This window comes from Histomonas meleagridis, assembly GCF_020186115.1.
Source record: "Histomonas meleagridis strain 2922-C6/04-10x chromosome Unknown contig_21, whole genome shotgun sequence".
Classification (NCBI taxonomy): domain Eukaryota; phylum Parabasalia; order Tritrichomonadida; family Dientamoebidae; genus Histomonas; species Histomonas meleagridis.
Genome location: NW_027150812.1, coordinates 225,557 through 246,468, shown reverse-complemented (window position 1 = coordinate 246,468; position 20,912 = coordinate 225,557). Strand labels below are relative to the sequence as shown.

General features: G+C 29.8%; 7 protein-coding genes across 7 annotated transcripts; 6 read left to right on the top strand and 1 right to left on the bottom strand.

Annotated features, from left to right (window-relative positions):
* Positions 1–4,864: 4,864 nt before the first annotated feature.
* On the top strand, positions 4,865–8,506 carry GO595_003609 (Rap/ran-GAP family protein; the record flags this gene model as incomplete). Its single annotated transcript, XM_067916649.1, has 2 exons — positions 4,865–6,442; positions 7,403–8,506. The coding sequence occupies 2 exons, from the start codon at positions 4,865–4,867 to the stop codon at positions 8,504–8,506; spliced, it is 2,682 nt and encodes an 893-aa protein (XP_067776275.1).
* Positions 8,507–12,024: 3,518 nt separating this feature from the next.
* Positions 12,025–12,642, bottom strand: GO595_003608 (kinase-like protein; the record flags this gene model as incomplete). Its single annotated transcript, XM_067916648.1, has 1 exon — positions 12,025–12,642. The coding sequence occupies one exon, from the start codon at positions 12,640–12,642 to the stop codon at positions 12,025–12,027; it is 618 nt and encodes a 205-aa protein (XP_067776274.1).
* A 530-nt stretch (positions 12,643–13,172) lies between these two features.
* Positions 13,173–14,162, top strand: GO595_003607 (DHHC zinc finger domain containing protein; the record flags this gene model as incomplete). The annotated part of the gene is made up of 1 exon (XM_067916647.1): positions 13,173–14,162. The coding sequence occupies one exon, from the start codon at positions 13,173–13,175 to the stop codon at positions 14,160–14,162; it is 990 nt and encodes a 329-aa protein (XP_067776273.1).
* A 629-nt stretch (positions 14,163–14,791) lies between these two features.
* GO595_003606 (class I SAM-dependent methyltransferase) lies at positions 14,792–15,412 on the top strand (the record flags this gene model as incomplete). Its single annotated transcript, XM_067916646.1, has 1 exon — positions 14,792–15,412. The coding sequence occupies one exon, from the start codon at positions 14,792–14,794 to the stop codon at positions 15,410–15,412; it is 621 nt and encodes a 206-aa protein (XP_067776272.1).
* Positions 15,413–16,187: 775 nt separating this feature from the next.
* GO595_003605 (uncharacterized protein) lies at positions 16,188–16,886 on the top strand (the record flags this gene model as incomplete). The annotated part of the gene is made up of 1 exon (XM_067916644.1): positions 16,188–16,886. One exon carries the CDS (start codon positions 16,188–16,190, stop codon positions 16,884–16,886), a length of 699 nt encoding a protein of 232 aa, XP_067776271.1.
* A 319-nt stretch (positions 16,887–17,205) lies between these two features.
* On the top strand, positions 17,206–17,799 carry GO595_003604 (Rab family GTPase; the record flags this gene model as incomplete). The annotated part of the gene is made up of 1 exon (XM_067916643.1): positions 17,206–17,799. The coding sequence occupies one exon, from the start codon at positions 17,206–17,208 to the stop codon at positions 17,797–17,799; it is 594 nt and encodes a 197-aa protein (XP_067776270.1).
* A 212-nt stretch (positions 17,800–18,011) lies between these two features.
* GO595_003603 (SUMO-conjugating enzyme ubc9) lies at positions 18,012–18,494 on the top strand (the record flags this gene model as incomplete). Its single annotated transcript, XM_067916642.1, has 1 exon — positions 18,012–18,494. One exon carries the CDS (start codon positions 18,012–18,014, stop codon positions 18,492–18,494), a length of 483 nt encoding a protein of 160 aa, XP_067776269.1.
* Between the last annotated feature and the right edge of the window lie 2,418 nt (positions 18,495–20,912).

Here is a 20,912-nt window from a genome sequence, read left to right as displayed (position 1 = left end):
TTAATAATAGTTGTTAATGTCTCCTTTTTCATATGTGAACTTTAATGTTCTCGGGAATTTCACGACATTAGTGATGATTTGATTATAATTTGATTTAAATTTGGTTGTACCTAATAATAAATTGAATTCTATTTCATTACCTTTATATATAGACCGATACAATTTCATGATATCACCATCATTACCAATATATTTTAATTGATATTTTTTATAACTTTTATAAGGACAATAATCTAAATTATTTATATTAGGTTTAAATTGTGAATCTAATTTTGAATAATCAATATGATATGGAAGTATATAGTTATCAAATAAATATTTGTTTTTCGAACGAGATTTTGAAACCTGTGTTAATATAAGGTGAATTCTTAGAATCTTCATAAATATTATAATGCTTATATATATTGTCATAAGGAAATTTACTAAAATATTGTAACAAATAATTACTATAAACAGAATCGAATGTAAATACGTTCCCAATTTTATTATCAATTATTTCAATATCATATAGATATTTTTTTAATTCTTCACAATATTCATTAAATTTGAGAGGCTTTTTTTAGCTTCAAAAACTTTGCGTGCAAACATCTTATTCAATTTTTTGACAATCGTTCTAATATAATATTCATAATGCTCTGGAATTGTTTTTCTTCCAATTTTTCCATTAATAGGTGTAATTTTTTCAGTTTTGATAAAAAGTTTAATAAAATTATATTCAAATTGCTTATAATCGTCAAATTGTTTATTTTTAAATTGATCATCTGTTGTTCTTTCTAAGCTCACATCTATATAATAATTAACTAAATTGTTGTATGTTTCAACTAATGGCTTTGTACCAGTATTAAATTCAGGTGTAAAATTAAACTCTTTATTATATTTTTCATTCAAAAAATTAATGAAATTTTCAAGACTCAAATTACCTTTTTATTGTGAATTTTCATTATTTAATTCATTTTTAACTAATGTTTCGAATGATTTTTGTATTTCTCTTCTTCTTTTATAAATTGGATCCATATAAAAAAATAAAATGAAATAAAATATTTTTTTTATTCTTTAAATACACTTAATAAATGTTCATCTATTTTACCTGTTACTTTACCAACTATTGAATTTAATATTTTAGTAGTTATTACTAAATCATCTGATAATTTATTACCATCAAATAATACTACATCACCAATTTCATAATCTGCAGTATTATTTACTCTAAAATAAAAATCTCCATGTGTAGCAAAATCAATAGTATCTTGTAAAATTTCTACTTCTCTTTTAATAACATCACCTATTGAAGCTTTATAACCAGTTTCATGTTTAGCTACACATATACCTAAATATTCTTTATATGTTCCTGATGTTTTAACTGATGGTATACAATCTGTTTGAGATGTATTTGAAGTATATATGCCATTTTCTTTTAATGAAAAAACATTACCTGTGAAAAATATAGGTGAACCAATTTGAAATTGTGTTAAATCTTCTGTAACAGGAGCATTATGAATAATAGTCGTATTTATTTGTACAAGACCTGAAGGAATATCTGTTAATTCATTATAACTATGTGTATGGCCTTTTAATGAGAAAAAACTTACATTAATATCATTAATAGAATTACAATTTATATTACTCTAATCACCATTAAAACTGATGTTACCATTACTGTTATTAAGTTTACCGAAATACATAGTATTATCAGCAGTTCTTATTCTCCAAGTGTAATCACTATCATCATTACTATCATGAAAATCAATGTACTGTCCAACTTCCATAACACCATCACTTTTAATAGTAGCTATACAAGGTAAAGTGTTTAAATAATTATTTGCTGTAGAACCATTATTTATATAATAATTGTTAATTTTACCATTAATTCTGATATCATTATTAAATTCTGTATGTGTATGATCAATCAATGCATATCTAGTATCATGATAATGTTCTACAGGAACAAATGCATCAGGTATGCCATGAAATGTTTCAGGTTTATCAGTTAAATCATTATAACTATGAGTATGATCTGATGAAGAATAGTTTGTATGTTCATGATATTTTTTAGCATAAATCTCATCATGATTATGATCATTTAAAGATATTTCAGATGTATCTACATTATTTATAGATGCACATTGAATATTGCCATTACTACCAAAACTTAATAATGTTCCAGTTTTTGATTTAAAATCTAATGAATTAGTATTAGCAGTTATTCTCCATGTATTATCTTTATCGTAATCTGCATTATTATGCATATCAATATATTGTCCAACTTCTACAACACCATCTTCTTTTAATGTGATAATAGCTGGAACATATAATTTTGTATCCCATTTACCACCTTCTGCTGTTGACAATTGAAAACCATTTAATGAAGTAAATTGTACATTCCCATTTACTGTTAGATCATTATTTATTGTATTATGAGTTAACTTTTTGTAGAATATTTTTCATCTGATTGCGATTTATTATAATATAATTGTGGGATTGTAATCGAAGTTATAGTATTAAGTTTTTCTGTTATTTGATCATTTGTAGAATAATTTTCTAAAACTTTTTGTAAGTCATCTTGGTCAATAATTTCAGGAGCAGCAATAACATTAGTTTTTATACCTTTCGTAGCATTCTCAATACTAAACATTGATAAAAAATGATTTTTATTTAATAAATTAATAATAATTCTAACATAAAATATTCTGGATCAATTTCTTTACCATTCATTTCTTTAAACCATATTTTAAAATTTGGTTTTCTACTTTTATATTCATATTTCTTATATTTAGTTCTATTTTCATTTGTATAAATACAAAAATAATCTTCATAATGATCACGTTCAATGAAATCAGCATGCATTGAAACATCAGATACTAAATAATCCTTAAATTTACACTTACATTGTTGTACTACTATATATCTAGGATTTTGAGAATCCACAAATTCAGGCGGAAAACGGTTTTCTTTTTGAGAAGTACAAAAATATGTTTTGATTACAGGTTTAAGCATTTATAAAAATAAAGTTTGGCATGTGACCAAACAATAACTGTCACTTTTTGACGACTAACCTCCGACCAAAGATAAATTGAATGCTCATTCAAATTTTCAGATGAATTGTATGGCTCACAAAAATCATTTTGATTTTTGTAGCGAGCGGAGCGAGCCAATCTAGGGGGCTGAGGGCTCAGAAGCATCCGGGGGACCCGAAGGGGAGAAGGGGACCCAGGATGCTGAAAAGCCCGGATGCCCCCTCGGTTAAATGAAAAGGTCGGGACTGATCACGAGGACCCCAAAAGGGTCCCGGCCCCCGGCCGGGTCCCTTTTGGGGTCCTCGTGATCAGTCCCGACCGCATTATATACCTACCCATGGACAAGACGAAAATTGAATCAAAATTGTACTGATTTTTCATAGTATATTTGGCCGAACAGAGATACGTGAATTCGCTTTTATTGAGTGGGTTTGGCAGGAAAAAAACGCCGTTAATTTCAACACATAAACGTTAACAGTTGTTTCAAACCCACCCAACAAGTATTCAATCTGTTTCTTTCAAACTGTTAGAAAAATCAAGTACTCATTTAGTCAACAACTGTTATGAAAAAGTGATTAACCCAGAAATTTGAACCACGAAGAATTGAAAGCCTCCCTCTGAGGAACCTCGGAATCACAAGAAAAACATACACAAACATCACCAGCGCATTCTCAAGAAAATTCCTCGCACTCCTCTCCAATAAATCCCCACAGCCTTCACTCGTACATTTCCCATCATCTTCCTCAATACATTATTCGGAATATTCTTACCTAGGTGAAGAAGGTATTGAAGTCGAACATGATCCAAATAATCACCGCTGCATCATATTCTTGATGGTGCTGCTTAAACAGTACTTATATATATATGAAAATTGGGATGTTTGTGAATGCAATATCATCAGCTGGCTTTAATGTTGAACCAATTATTACAAAAAATAATTCTCTTACACTTTGAGATGTTAACTAAAAAGATTTTGATCATAGAATTTTTACGTGGTAAAATGTGCGCTGGTGGTCATTTGTATTGTTGGCTCCAGTGATGTTTGTTGTATTGATGAAGCATAACGTTATGAACTCCATAACGTGTCCTTTAAAGGAATCCAATGAGCAATTTTTTTAGTTTATGTGAACAAGCAGGATCTTCCAGGTTTACTCAAACCAGAAGAAGTTGCCAATCGTCTAAAACTCGGCACAATTTTTTTTGCACATAAATTTTGATATCCATTTCTTCAAGCAAAATTAGGACAATACATTCTAAAGATGTCCAATTTTTATTTCTTCTTTCTTCAACTTTGCGAACCAAATGCACAACAAGAATTCTCAAGCACATGGGAAATCTTTTCGATTGAAATTTGAAGAATACACGATTATGATTGATTCAAAAAGTAATTGTTTTTTTAAACGATTCACATTTTTTTCTATTAGTCAATTTATCAAGTTAAAAAGCTAGCCACAGCTCATAGACTTTTGAATTTAATAACTGAAATTACTGTGGTTTGGAAAAAGTGGCAGATGCCGAGCAACCCTTTTAAGGCTTTCCTTAAAACCATAAATACAGATAGGAATTTTAACATAGAATCCTTTCTGGCCAATGACTTTGGCTCTTTCTGGGGATTATTTTATGATTATATACAGAAATTAGCTATTACACCATCAAAAGATGGTCTTTTTAAGCGTAGTAAGTTTGCAGGATTTAAACAAATTTACAACGCACTTCAAAAGGTTATTCCCGAAACCAAAGCACATCATTATAAGGACGAATTCTTTCCTTTAATTAACAAAATTTTTTGTAATTTTTTCCATCCAGAAACATCAACACCAATCAGAACGCAAATGATGGGCTACTTTTTCATGATTATTTCCAAACTTTCTCAAGAACAAATTGATAAATTTTCTAATGCATTAAGTTTACTTGTTCCATACTATAGATACTCATCCAGTGATGAAGGGATACAAAAAATCAAATCGATCATAATCGATCCACTTTCTTTATCACCAATAATTGATCCATCAGCTCCAGTTGGTACCCAAGAAGATTGTGTAGTTGATCTTAAACGCTTTCTCCAATTTATCAAAGAGAATTGGGATAGTAACACCATTAATGCCATTCAATTATTGAATGAACATGTTCTTAATGTCATTTTTAAAGGTGTTCTTTCCACACAAAACATCACTGCCAAATCCATTGGATTCTCTGGCTTACCTCCATATACTTTTTATCACATCATAATTGAATTCTTCTATGGCTTAACGGGCTCCAAATTTGACTTTGTCAAATTCCTATCGTACAACCGAAACTCCCTCTTATTATTAGGTATATCAGGTTTATCCATTACATATAAAAATCAAGCGGACTTAATTTCATCCATTGAAATCTTGATTTATATTTATTGTTCCAATTATTATATTGAAATCTTACAGAACGATGATCCCAATTTTGCTTATAATGTCTGTAACACATTTATTAGTTTATTAACATATGTTTATTCAGATGATTCTAATTTCCAATCCAATTCCAAATTTACTACATCATCATTTGTATTTGTTGGAGAATATGTTAAAACAATAACACAATTTTTTGGTGAAGAAAAAGCCATTGATATCATTGTCCAATTATTTACAGATAATCCAAGTCATATTACAAGTTTAGGGTTTATTATGATGAACTTATTAAATCATTATATCTCTAATAAGAATTGGTCCAACATCGTATGGGAGAAATTAGTATATTTAATAGTTAAAAGTGATGCGTTATCAGCAATCACAGCACATTACGCGCAATATTTAGCGGTGTATTCATTTCCATATGAGTTTGAAATTAATTTTGAAGAAGCACGTGAAGCATGTACAAATCATAAAAGACGTAAACAAAGGACACGACAATCTACTCCACATGATTACATTGCGGAAAACTTTGAAATGATAGTTAAGAAACCGGAAGAATTTGTCCATAAAAACATTAAAGCATATTATGAACCATTTAATCAATATGAGAAAATGATATCAAAGATACAAATTATACCATTAACATTTAGTGATAAGCAAAATATCAAAACATTATTAATATCATTTTTAGATACATTTAGTAATTATAAAACATTTGAAACACCAAATCAAGAAGAGAATTGTTTTGCAATTATTATTTCATTTTGTCAAATGTTTGTCCAACTTCGATTAATACCTACTACAATACAATATAATCGATCAGCGCCTTATGCATTATGTTCACGACGATTATTTAATTCGATATTAACACAAAATAATCAACAAATCCGTAAAATGTCGTTTTCGATCTTAAGTGATTTAATTAATCATATAGAGATTGAGCCATATTTAACAAACATTGATTATTCTAATTGGTATGCATCATTAATCTTAATGATGTTAAGTCGATTTGAAGAATGTCGTGAAATGGGATTTCAAGCATCAGTTGTTACATTACAAAATTCATTTGAAGGATCAACAATGTTAACTAATATCATGTTAAATTTATGTGAGAAAGAATTAATACCTATTAATGAGTCATATATATCATTTATTACATCGATACCATTATTTAAATTCTCGACTAATTTTCCAGATAATTATATAAATTCATTAATTAAATTAATTGAATCAGATTCATATAATTATATTGATGATTATTTAAATATGTTTAAAGGTAATAATTCACGTGAAAGATGTATTAACTTCATATTTAAATTACAAGAAATTAAAGATTGGAAATTAATATTACCTGCTTATAGTATATTAATAGCAGATGAATTATCACAACAAACACAAAATGTTAAAGTAATCATCAAAATTTTGGATTTTTTATTAGAAGCTATTAATGATGAATCTATTGAAGCAATATTTACTATTCAATCATTATTAAATTATTCGGAAACTTTCCAAGAATTAATTCCGAAAGAATATTTACGATTTATTGAAACTATGACTGATATTACTATTAAACTTGATGAAAAAGAAACATCGAAAGAAACTTGGCAATTTTATTTGATACAATTAGTTTCAAATTTATATATATATAATTATAAAATTACTCATTCATCAAATTATTATCAAAAGTATTGTGAATTTTTATCAACTTCTTCTAAAAAGAAATTGTTTTCGAATAACATAAATTCTTTAATTAATAATTTGATTTCTTTATTAACTATTTATTATGGTGGTTATCCTTTCCCTCAAACTTCTTCTTTCCCAACTCATCATCAACCTACAATTAAAGAAAAGGGTAAATTAAGTGAAATATTTTCAACTTCAGAAACTATAATTCATCCTTATTATAATCAAAATGATGAAGTCGAAATTGCATTTCAAGGGATTTCAGGGAACTTTGTTTACAAATTCAAAGGGATCGATTCACAACTTTACAAAGAACAACAGGGCACCCCTGTTAACGTTCCCGTCACCACAACAAATGAAAATATTATACCATCTATAGAGAATGAATATGAGAAAGAATTCAATGATGTTTTTAATCAATTATTAAGTGATTATAAAGAAGAATTTAAAGAAGAATCATTTGAAACGGATATATTCCCTACAGATGATTATCATTTGAATTCAATTATTGAAGAAATTGATAATAATACTGAAATTACTTCTAATGATGATAACACAATTAAATTACCATATCCAGTTATAATACCAACTAATTCAATTGCAGGAGCACTTACAGCTTGTGGTCGTTATCCATTAAATCATCCTGAAAACTTCTTCCATTTAGATCCAAATACATCCGCTACTATTGAGAAACTTCAAAAAGAAACGCATCGATTAGGTGTTAAAATCGGTGTTGTTTATGTTGGTCCTAATGTTGAAAATCAAAATCAAATCTTAGCCACAACAATTGAAGAAACTTCTACACATTTCAAAGAGTTCATATTAGGATTAGGATGGCCTATAGAGTTACGAACGCATTCCGGGTATGATGGTGGCATGGACTTAAATCGGAATGGCACCACCAGTATATACTATAGTGATTTCTTAGATGAGATAATGTTTCATATTGCCCCATTAATACCAACTGACTATAAAGATGAACAACAAATTTATAAGAAACGTCATATAGGAAATGATCATATACATATAGTATGGTGTGAACAAGGGAAAGATTATGATATAACAACGATAACATCACAGTTCAATAAGGCACATATAGTGATATACCCATTGAACACAGGACTATTCCACGTGGATATACATTGGAGAAACGAAGAGTTGGGTTGGTTCGGGCCACTCAGATACTCAATAGTCGTGAACAAAACGATTTTGCCGGCTTTGGTAAGAGAAACGTCGGTCTCGGCTATGAAGTCGTTTTACTTCTCGCAGGAATTGACTCGTTTCGCAACACCGCAGAACGAAATCGCAAAGACAGTGGCAACTGTAATACCAAAATGTGATAAGAAAAAGGAGAAGAAGGAACAGGATAAAAGTGTGTCGCTGGAGCCGTTGGAGGCTTTGATGAATATAGAACCTCAAAATTGAATCTAAAGATTAAGTAATTAAATTTGGAATTTTGCTTTAGTGTTTGGATTTGAAAATGCGAAAGAATGTGATAATATTCGATATTATTATGTTGATGATAAAATCTTAAAGTGGTTGCAGAAATGCTCCCCAAATACTTCAGTTTTTGAATATAAATCCGATGATTTTTCATTCATTCGATTCTATCGTTGAGAACTGATTTCGATCGTTTTCGACAGAAATGTCATTCAAAAAGTCGGATACGGTTTATTATGTAAAAACTGTAAAAAATCATTGAAAGATGTTTTGAAAACATGATCATGTAAAGTATACAATTTTAGTCCGGGAAAAATTATATTAGTCATGATAACTCAATGTATTGTTTTAATACTAATTGAATTTAGTTCGTGCAATGTCTTAAACTCAAATGGCTTATTATTGCCTGGTTTTAGGTTGTATTCAAGATATAATTTAAAAGATTTATTATTATCATCAGAATTTTCGTGTTTTATTAATGCAATACAAGAATAGACTTACTTAGCTACACCTCAAAATTCTTATTTCCCCTTTTGCACATCAACTCAAGTGAATAATTTTTTTTTTAAAAGATTTCATGTTTTTATTTGTCCTTATTTTTATGTTTTAAAGAAAGAATTCAGTACATTTTCCTATTTTATGAATGATTTTTTGATGATTTTACTTACTTTTTTCATAATTAAATTATTTTTCATTAAGATAAAATGCATTCCAACAAATTCATTTGTCGAAACAATCAAACATGTTAAAAAAATAAACTCAATTTTTCTTCCACTGATTTTTATGATTTTTTTCATGCATTCAACTGAAACATTTTCCTCAGGAACACTTACGATAAGCAGTTCGAGTGAATTTAATGGAAGATCTGAATACAAAGACACAACTAAACATGTTATAATTACAGGTATTACAATAATATCCAAATCTGCTTTCACAGAATGGACTTCTTTGGTTTCAGTTAATATTGGAAATTCTGTTACAACAATTGAAGATTACGCATTTCGTTATTGTGAAAATTTGGAATCAGTTACATTTGGAGAAAATGTTCAAACAATTGGAGGTCATTCATTTGGTCATTGTTATAAATTACAGGCCATCACTTTTCCGGATTCAGTAAAAACATTTGATGAAGGAGTTTTTATAAATTGTACTAACATTATGTATTATAAAGTAACCAAAAATAATCCCAATTTTTGTAATCTTAATGATGATGGTGTTCTTTATGATAAAAACATTCAAACTATTATCTTTTATCCAGCAGGTAAAAAAGATAATATATTTGAAATTCCTTCATCAATTGTTTCTATTAATGGATATGCATTTTATGCTTCCAAATTAGAAGGGATTATGAATTGTGATAACATAGAAAGTTTTGGTAATTTTGCATTTTGTAATTGTTTAAAATTAAAATCATTTTCTATTTCAAATAAAGTAACAACAATACCAAACGGTTTATTTTCAACTTGTACAAATTTAGCTACTGTTTTCATTGGAGAAAACGTTGTTGAAATTAAAGTGTTTTCATTCACTTTATGTAACAATCTTCAATGTGTTTACTTTTATGGTGAAAAAGAACCTGATATTAATGGGTTCGCTTTTGATGAAGTTACAGTCGACAATAAAATTATGGTATTAAATAAATATCAAAATACAACATTTGGTAAATTTGATACGACTTATGAATTAATTTCAGAATGTATCCCAGCATATACATTTACTAAATCAAATACATTTTCAAATACATTCACAAATACTTTTACTAATTCTAACACATTCACTAAATCAAATACATATTCTAATTCAAATACATATTCTAATTTAAATACATATTCTAATACAAATACATATTCTAATTTAAATACATATTCTAATTCAAATACTTTTACTAAATCAAATGCTTATTCTAATTCTAACACATTTACTAAGTCGTGTGTATTTACAAATTCTAATACTTTTAAAATAGAAAATTCATTTGAATTTTTCACTACATTTTCATATTCATTAACATTACAATTTTCGATGGCACTTATTAAAACAATTACCAATTATTCTTATATATCAAATACTTATATAATGTCGATGTTATCTTCATCTATCATTTATAAGATCACAGAATATTTATATTATAAATATACAGTCATTCAGTATGCAACATTCTTTAGTTTTTATTCGGACTTTTTCACGATTTTCAATCAAAATGAACAAATTAATAATGAAAATCAAACAAATACTGTTCTTATCATCATTATTGTTTGCGTTTTAGTCGTTATTATTGTAATCATAATAATAATTGTTGTTGTTGTTCATAATCGAAATATAAATAAAAATGAAGAAATGGTGGTAAGCGAGGAAGTAAATGATAAAAGTACAGAAGCATTTTCTATTGTTAACCATATGGCAAACATTGAAGAAGATCCATTTGTTGGAGATTTCAAAGAAGAAGATTTTATTAACATATAATTTTTTATTAATTTCTAAATTACATTTAGTCATGAGCAGGTATTTGCTTTTTAATAAAAAGTATTCACTAAATTTTAATGACTAAAACTGGATTTTCATATCGAATCTCCATAGACTAATAACAAATATAGTACAGTTTATTCCCAAGGAGGTGTCACTACGGTATTCTTTGTTTTCGATAAAAGATATCACATAAACAATTTTATAAACTTATTTTTGATTTTTAATCAATAACTGAATCAAAATTATATATCTGTATCTCTTATATTAAAGTTATTTAGCTTATCCTCAATTTTTGTGTATTAGAATACCTCTTTAATTTGAAAAACATGATTATTAATATTTAATTAATTTTTTGCATATGAACATTTTCAGATGCCAATATAAGTGCTGTATTAAATAATTTAAATAATTTTCACATATTATTTTGAAATCCAGAATTATTTATATAAATCATGGACAAGACAAACGAATATCTTTTGCAGTTATTTTTGATCCTTTTTTCGCAAAAAGTAATTTAACCATTTTAGTATGACCTTTTTTGGATGCCATCAAAAATGCTGTTTTAAGTATTTTAAATATTTTCCAAATAAGATTTTATAACATTAAATAAAAAAGGCAAATATTATATTAATATTAATATATAAATTAATATTTTTAGCATTTTGAACTGTAATTAAATAAGAATAAAATAACATTCCATCTTTAACAATATTTGTCCAAATGCACTAGCATTAGAGAAAGAAGGAAGCATGAATTTCCTATATTTAAAGAAAATTTCAAAATGATCAAATTCAAAAAATAACAAAACTACGTAATTCCTCGATAACACAAGTAAAAACAATAAACACTTTTATTTATAACAAATATAAAATTTATTAATAATTATATAACATACAAATTAATTATATTTCTGTGTGTTAGTTTGAAACATGTGGCTCAGGCACTTTAAAAGCTATCAACATAATTTCTGTCGAGAGGAAAAGTCATCAGAGCCAAGAGTACATACTTTGTTGAGAATGCAGAATGGACAATGGCCGGTCTTAACCGCTTTTTCCGTGGTAATTGAATGACGACCGTTTGTGGAATACGTTAAAAAACGGGTGTCTGAGGATGGAATCTGTTCTTGGTCTTTCATCAGGGTCAGGATTCAGTAACCACAATGCAAGGTCTGAAAGAGATGAATCGAAATCTAAAATGCGTCGAAGTGTTGGCTTTCTTCGAGCTTCTTCATAAGCTTGTCTGTTTAATGAACTTGATCTAATGTGTCCTTCTCGTATAAAAGGTCTCAACTCATTTATTGTGCAATTTACCCACATTTTTTTAGGTATTGGTCCAATCATATGTTGTATTAAATATAAATGTTCAATTAAATCCCTTGCATCAAAGCAAATTCTTCCAAGTGATAACTCAACAAGTATACATCCCAAGCTCCAAATATCACATTCATATCCCCATCGAAGACCCATGAGTATTTCAGGTGCTCTGTAATGTCTGGTTGTAACAAGGTGGTAATGCCATGCAGAACCACTATCAAGTGATCCAAAATCAATTAATCTAATCGACATTGAGTCTCTTCCAGTTTCAATATCTCTTCCTTCTCTGTTTACAAGACCTCCTTTAAGTAAAATATTTTCTAATTTAAGGTCAGTATGTACCATTTGGTTTTTATGAAGAACATCTACAGAATTTACAATTTGCCACATGAAATTACGAATAGTTTCAATATGAAATGGATTAAAGTAATTATATCGAAGGGTTTCAAATAGCGAAGGGCCAAGTCTCTCAAACACTAGGCATACATGTCCTCTAAAACAAAAAGAAGAAAAATATTGAACAAAAAATCGATGGCTTGGATCTAGTCGATTGAGTAATTCCATTGTCTTTATTTCTTCATTTGCTGCATCGGTATATGATCTTCTTGATCTTGAAACTTTAACGATGACATCGGATTGATATTGGATATCCTTGCACCAATATACATTTGAAAATGTTCCTTCACCAGCAGAATTTATAACCCTGTAATTTTTTCCTATAATATCTCCTGGATGACAAAACAGCCTATCTTGTTCTGTCCGAGGCTGTTTTGTATTCATGAACTTTTGGGAAACCGTTTTGGCGCCATTTGAGGGGCCGTTTGTTATAAACGGCGTCGTTTTTATTTTACGATCGAAAAACGTTAAAGGGGAAAATGGGAGAAGTACCAGAAAATGGAAACTTATTAGAACAATCTGGTAGAAATCCATCAGATATAATTAACATTGAAAATTTCCCCGGTGTTACAAAAGCTTTATCACGTAAGTATTGTTGTTGCAATAAGTATCAAGTAAATTCTCTATCAATTTTTCTCGAACATTGGAAAGTAGATCTTACAATGCCACTCCTTGTTGGAATCATATTTCTTTTTTCATATATTGTTATTGTATGGGGATCATTCACTCTTGTTTCGTTATTAGAATCCATACTTTCAACAATTATTTTTTTAATTTTTATGATTTTATTTTTTATTCCATACTTCTTAGTTATTATTGAAGGTCCAGGTTATTTTCCATTTTATTGGAGTCTTTCCGAAGCAGATAAAAATCAATTACCAGGCGAAGAAAATCCAATAGCCGGTGTTGTTTCTAATGAAGACCAATATCAGTGGGTACAAATCCAACCACGGCCACCACGATCAGCCTTTTTTCGATCAGCTCAACGATATGTTCTTCAACCAGATCATTTATGTGGATGGTGCGCGTCATGGATTGGTAAACGCAATGTCAAATTCTTTATGTTATTTAACTTATATGGTTCCATATATACACTTCTTTATGCAATATGGTCGATACGAATAATTATTCCATGTTTTTCAAATGTCAATTTTCCGATTTGTTTTTTCTTTGTCATCATTATGCTCGTTGTCGCTATTGCATTTTGCTCAATGATGGTCTCTTTCTTAATACCGACAATATACAACTCATCACAAAACAGAACGAGATGGGAAATGTGGAACCAAATTCCGCCAAATGCATTCAGAAAGGAAACGTGCAGAGAAAATATGGATGAATTCTGCGGAAACGGGCCATTATGGAGATGGGCGTGTCCAGTGCTTCCATTCCCTGGAAAATCAACAGAAGAATTGGCTGAAGGATATCAAACATATGACTCAATTGACGTGTATGACGAAAATAATAATTGATGAAACTGATGTCGAGTTTTTGTAATAAATATATGTTATTGAATTAAATGTTTTTAAGTTGAATCAAAAATATTTTTGTATTAACAAATGAAAAAATTAAATAATTTAACATTTTCTTGATCAACCTATTTTTATCTACAGTTATAAGCTGTTTATATTATAAATATAGGAAGTAATACTTAACTTATGGAAATAATTATTCTGTTATTTTCTTTAAAAGTTAATTGTTATCCTGAAATTCTTATAATTATTTATGGCGCATGAGCAAGTTCTAAACAAAATCCAGACAGAAATTCATGAAAACGTTGAAGTGTTTAGCCAAAACGTATAACTATTTGTATTTTTATGTCTGACTAGAAAAATACAATTTTTAACAGAATAGCTATGCTGACTTTAAAAAACCAGTCATATAGAATAAATAAATTTAAGGTGTTTTTTCATGAACACAATAAAATTTCATACGAATTTGAGGTGATCAAGATAAAATATTGTTTCGCAGGTGATTTGGTCGAGTTAGACGATTTTTTTCAATAAAGACACTTCTTGGCTAAGTACAACTTTTTCAGACATTTATCTATGTATTGAAAGTTTTATCGTGTTGGATGTGAACTGTCCAAACATTATTTTTCATGTCGCAACATAATTGCAACAAGCACGAGCACGAAAAAGGATCACTTGGATCAGAAGAAAAGATTATTGCCGCAACTCGTTTTAGTGAGTCTTTTCATAAATGGGCTAATTTACCAGAAGACGCAATTGTTATGGATTTTGGATGTGGCACAGGGATAGCTGGACAATACTTCTTAGATAAAGTCGCCAAGGTTATCTTCCTTGACCCAGAAAAAAAGGGTCTTGATACATGCCGTGAACATTTTGGTTCAAACCCTAAAGCCGAATTAATTCTTGGTGAAATCGATTCTTACAATGGTGAAAAGATAGACGCTATTGAAGTATCATTAACTCTCCACCATATCGAAGATGTTGAGGGAACAATTGACAAGTTCCTTAAAGTCCTCAAGCCACATGGAAAAGTTGGTGTCGTAGAATTCACTCCTGATATACCATTCTTCGCACGAGTGAAACCAAAAATTCCACATTATGGATTTGAACCTGAAAAACTCAAAGCTATGTTTCTCGCTCATGGCTATCCTCGCGTGGAGATACATCCTGCTGATCCCATATCCTTTCTTCAAGATGATGGCACAAATGAAGTCAATGAAAGATTCGCTCTTTACGCAGAAGCTCCTTAAACAAGGCTAAAATTCTTTTTTGTTTTTTGATTGCAAATAGGTGATGAACACTTTTTACAGTGGAAAATACGAACGGTTGCTAATGCATTAGCAGTTATCGATGTGGAATTTCCATGTACTCATTAAATTAAAAACAAAATTATTATCATCTGCAGATAAATCTAATAAATTTATACAAATAGGTGATGATCTTGTCTCCAACTATATTTTCTCTAATGTTGATTTATTGCACAATGAATTTCATAAATTCCATAACCAATGGCGTTGCACTTTGGCATAACATATGCTAAGCTTTGTATCAGGTATTTTTAAAATATATTTCGCATTCATTTTTTTATATAAAAAAATTTAGGGTAATAAGATTTCGTTAAAATTGATTATCTATTCAACCGTTTATCGGATTATCATTAGTTTATGCTATTTCTAACCTTAAAAATGCTGTTTCATAAATCGAAAGGACAGCTTCAAGTTGCAACTCGTATTGTAAACGGTAGAAATAACCACATAAACTATTGAAAGAATAATAAACGTTCTCCGCATACTTAGTCAACCAAAACATCAGATGTCATCCATTCTAACATTAGCAGAACTTAATGAAAAACACGATAAAATATTTGATGTTAATACAGTTAAGGGTGTAATATTTCAGCAAGAATCAAAAATCAATCAATCTACAAACTTTACAGCTGTTTTAGGATTTTATCCAACAGAAATTGTAATAAAACCAACGGAGCGTGGAAATATTCCATTGTTGGCCTCACCTCAAACATCTTTTATGTTTTCATCAGAAACAAAAACACCAGATTTTGATCTGACAATAACACTTTCCAAATCATACCAAGTTTTCAATAGCATTCTTCGACCAATTAAGAATTTTTCATGCTCAGTAAAAACGATGCATACTGGTTCTAAGTATATCAATTCATTAATGACAACATTTTACATTCCACATTCCACGCTTACATTCAAAATCACTACTAACGACTTCAAGCATATAAGCGTCACTGATTTCACCATATCTGTTGGTACTAATTCCAATGCCGCTGGTCTTCAATTATTGAAACGTAATGGGTTACCTATGAGCTTTTCTGCAATGTACCATAAGGCCTGGGACCAAAGCAAGTTCATTACTGCTCTTATTCGTGATATCGATTCCAATAACAAACCAAATAAATTAAGTAATAATTTGTTGTGTATGCGCTATCAGAAAAACCTCAACGAAAATTGGAAAGCTGCAGTCACCTTTCAGATTAATAATCAACTGGTAAGTTCAATGGCAGTTGCATGGAGAGCTAAAATTGGCAAAAGTGTTATTCATTCATCAGCTAGCACAATTGGACTTGTAAAAACGCAATTTAGAAGACACATAACACCAAACTTTGATTTGGTTTTAACAGGTTCTCTTGATCATATTTCAAACTCTTATAACGCTGGAATTGGACTTTCTTGGTTCCCATCTAAAGAAAATAAATAAAAGATAAAGCAAAATTAATTGTATGTTTTAAAGATGAGTGTTCTCTTATAAGAGATCATGCTTTTTTTTTTTTTTTTTTTTTGAATTATTCATAAATTCATTCATCCGACTATAATCTTATGAAATGAAAATAACTGTGGCCACAGTACGCTGCGTGTTTATGGTCATAAAGGTAGAAATCAAATTTTACGAATGATATCACAAGAAATGCTTTTTTTGAGCGACATTTTTTGATATTGAAAAAGTTATCATGATGAGAAATTCCTGATTTTTGTATGCTTTACGTTGTAGCTTGAAAACCGAAAAAATTTTAGTATCAATGAACGGTTCGAATGCGATCAAAGTGATTCTTTTGGGCAGCACTTCCGTCGGGAAGACAACACTTCTCACAAGGTGGTGTGATGATTACTTTGATCCAAATAAACTGTCAACTCTTGGGGCAGGAACACGTTTTCAAAATATCGAAATTGACAATGAAAATTATACTTTCCAAGTTTGGGATACTGCTGGACAAGACTCATTTCGTGACACCGTTCCGCTTTACTGCAAAGGAGCTAAAGCTGCAATGATTGTTTTTGACTTAACAGTTAAGTCTTCTTTTGAAGATGTTCCCGAATGGATAAACCTCTTTAAGAACTTAGAACCAGATAGTCCATTTGTTCTTGTAGGAAACAAATCTGATCTAATGGAAAAAAGAGAAATTTCAATTGAATCAGTTACGGATTTTGCAGAGAAAAACAATTGTAAGTACTATGAAACAAGTGCATTCAGTGGTGTCGGTGTTGATGATGCTTTTGGAGCACTAGCTACAGAGGCAATTCAAGCAATGAACACTGTTGCTGATGAAAATCCTCCAAATATCGTTTCAATTGGTGACACAACCTCACAAAACAACAGCAGTGGGTGTTGCTAATTCCAATTAAAAATCAATCAAAGTTTTGTTATTTTTTTAAATGTATGATTGAATGAATTTTAATGTTTATTAAAAACATTTGAAGAACTTATCAACAATTTATCAATCCCAAAGCGTCATTTAATGCAAATTTCATGGGTTAACGGCCGCCCTTAAGCCCAAAACTGAAAGAAAAAAATAGTAAAATATTGAATCTGAGCGGTTTACGATCAATGACTGATCTTGCTATCGAAAGGCTCCAGCAAGAAAGAAAAAGATGGCGTCAAGATCACCCACAAGGATTTATAGCACGACCTAAGAAACAACCAAATGGGGATTTAAATTTATTTGAATGGGAATGTTTAATTCCTGGAAAAGATGATTCTCCATGGGCAGGTGGATATTACCCACTTATTTTAACATTCCCACCTAATTACCCTGCCATGCCACCTGTAGCAAAATTTGTACCACCCATTCCCCATTTAAATGTATTTCCATCTGGAACAGTTTGTTTATCAATTCTTCACGATGACGAAGGATGGAAACCATCCATAACACTAAGACAAATTTTGCTTGGCATACAAGGATTACTGGATAGTCCAAATCCTGATAGCCCTGCACACGAAGAACATTATATAAGATTCATGAAAGACAGAAAGGCATATTATGAAGTTATAAAGGAACATGCGAAAAGATACAATAAACCAACTCTTTAGATACATATTTATTCAGCAAATTTTCCAAGTTTTTGTTTTAATGTTAATTTTCTTTGGATTTCTGTTTTTCGCAGAATTTGTTCGATATAATCATTATTTCTTGACAGCTGAAGTTGATATATTAGATCCGGCTCTCTGTATGGAACAAAATGTTCGATTTGAACAGTTTTAAGAGAATAATCCAAATTATTATTTTCTAGATAATTATTAACAATTTGAAATGCAATCCTCCATGCTACACTACTTCTTGTGTGAACATTTGATTTTAATATAGACAAATGTGGATTTTGTGAGTTCATTATGCATTCTGATAAATGATAATAAAAATCAGCATGAATATGATTTTCAGCCCCAGCTTTATCTAGAGCTTCCTTAACCTTTCTATTTACTTCATCCTGATTTATTTTTACAGGTTTTATTTTTGTTTGTTTCATATTTTTCTATGAAAATGTAAACGCACAATTTTGAATTGCTAACTGGTCACTTCACTATTTCATTTGAATCCAAAATTATTTCCATTGTTGAAACAAAAGATTGCAAAAGCTTTGTATGTTCTGATTTCTTTTTCTTTGAAAGCATTAGTTGAGCTGTTGCAGCATAAATATTTACACCTGGTGTAAAACAAAAAACATAAGCATTCGAATCACAAGTTGCAGCAAATCTTTCGATTAATCCAACAATTAAATCACATATATCTATTGGCAAATCCCAAAATCTTGAAAACAAACTAAGAATTGCTGGAAGCACTGAATGAACTCTTGGAACTCTATCTGGTAATTCTTTATTTGGATCTTTATAAATAGAAAACAAATTTATATCTGGAAAAGACTTTTTCTTTTTTGTTTCAAATGAAGGAAAACCATAAACAGATGAGAAATCATTTGCCCCATTTGAATAAAAGAAAGCTGATTGAAGTGCTATGCATCTTGTATTTAACATTGATATCAATAATCTTAATGAATCAGATGTATATTGCGCCATCCAACTATCAATGTTTCGAGCAAAAACACTACTTGGTTGTACAGTATCTAAAATTAAAAGTGAAAGAGTCGGATAATGACTCAGTTCAGAGAAAAAGAACAAAAGAGTTCTGAATTGAATATATGGAGGGAGACCGTTTAGTTGATGTATGAGAGTTGATTGGAATTGTGATGTAAGCGTTGCGATGTAATTGGTATTATGGATGGATTGAAGGATACTATTGCAACAAAAATGCATAATCTCAATGGGATAACATCCAGAAAAAAGTGTTGGTGAGATACTCGAAAAAAAACAAAAAAGATTACAAACAGAATAAAGAAGATTGGGAATAAGATAATCGGCTGAATCACGTGAAGAGGTAAGAATGGAATGGATAAGAAGTCGAGACGTAGTGGAAATTGGTGTTTGCATCGGAAATGAATCAAGAAGAACATCAAGAAATGGTCGACGACCACTGACATCTTCAATTTCATCTGCACTTAATGGTTCAAGAAATTCATTTAAAAAACTGCACTTATCTGTAAAATCGATGTTATGAATAGACTCCATAATAGGAATAATAACATTAGGACTATAGGAACCAAGTGGTACTGATAGTGGTACCAAAAAATCATGTAATAACAAGAAAATTTCATTTGTGATTTTTTTTAATTCAGGATTTTGAAGCATAGTATTGATGTCTTTGAGGAAAATATCAATAAATTGGTTGGCTTCATTTTTGTCTTTTATTGTTAAATTATTGAAAAGTGGGACAAGATTTTCCCATAAAGAATCTGTTTTATCATGATTATGACTTAATCCAATTTTAATACCTTTCCATTCTTGTAATATCCTACGAAGACTTGTTCCTTCAATGATTGGGATATCAGAATCGGAATCATAATCGATGAAAACGAAGTCACCAGACATTGAGAAAACGATAACACATCGGCAATTACACCTTTTTTGAATGGTTTATTAATTATTCGAATTGGGAATTCATAAATTTTTGTTGGTTGATTTCCCACCACTCGATTTTAATGCACGAGTTTACATGTTCAAAAATTATTAACAATTGATATAACTAAAAATGATATCGATTCTAATGTTCTCTGGAATTGACATCAACTTGGATTGTCAAGAAGTAGCAATCGAAAGAACTAAGGCAAGTGAAGCTTACGGTCAAAAAATGTATGTGGAATGGCAAGGAAAATACGGTGTTGTATAAAATTGTTTGTTATTTTATGTGGTTTGAAATTTGTTTAAACAAATTTCTTCTAAATAAATAAAGATAAGAAGAATAAAAATAATACCTTTTTTATTTTGCCTCTTTTCAAAAGATTTTTTTCAACACAAATGTTCGAAAGCAAATCATATCTACATATGTATTTTTATATGCATACATTTTTAAATTAAAACTCAGTAAAGCGAAGTTTGTAATAATGTGAATATTGATGC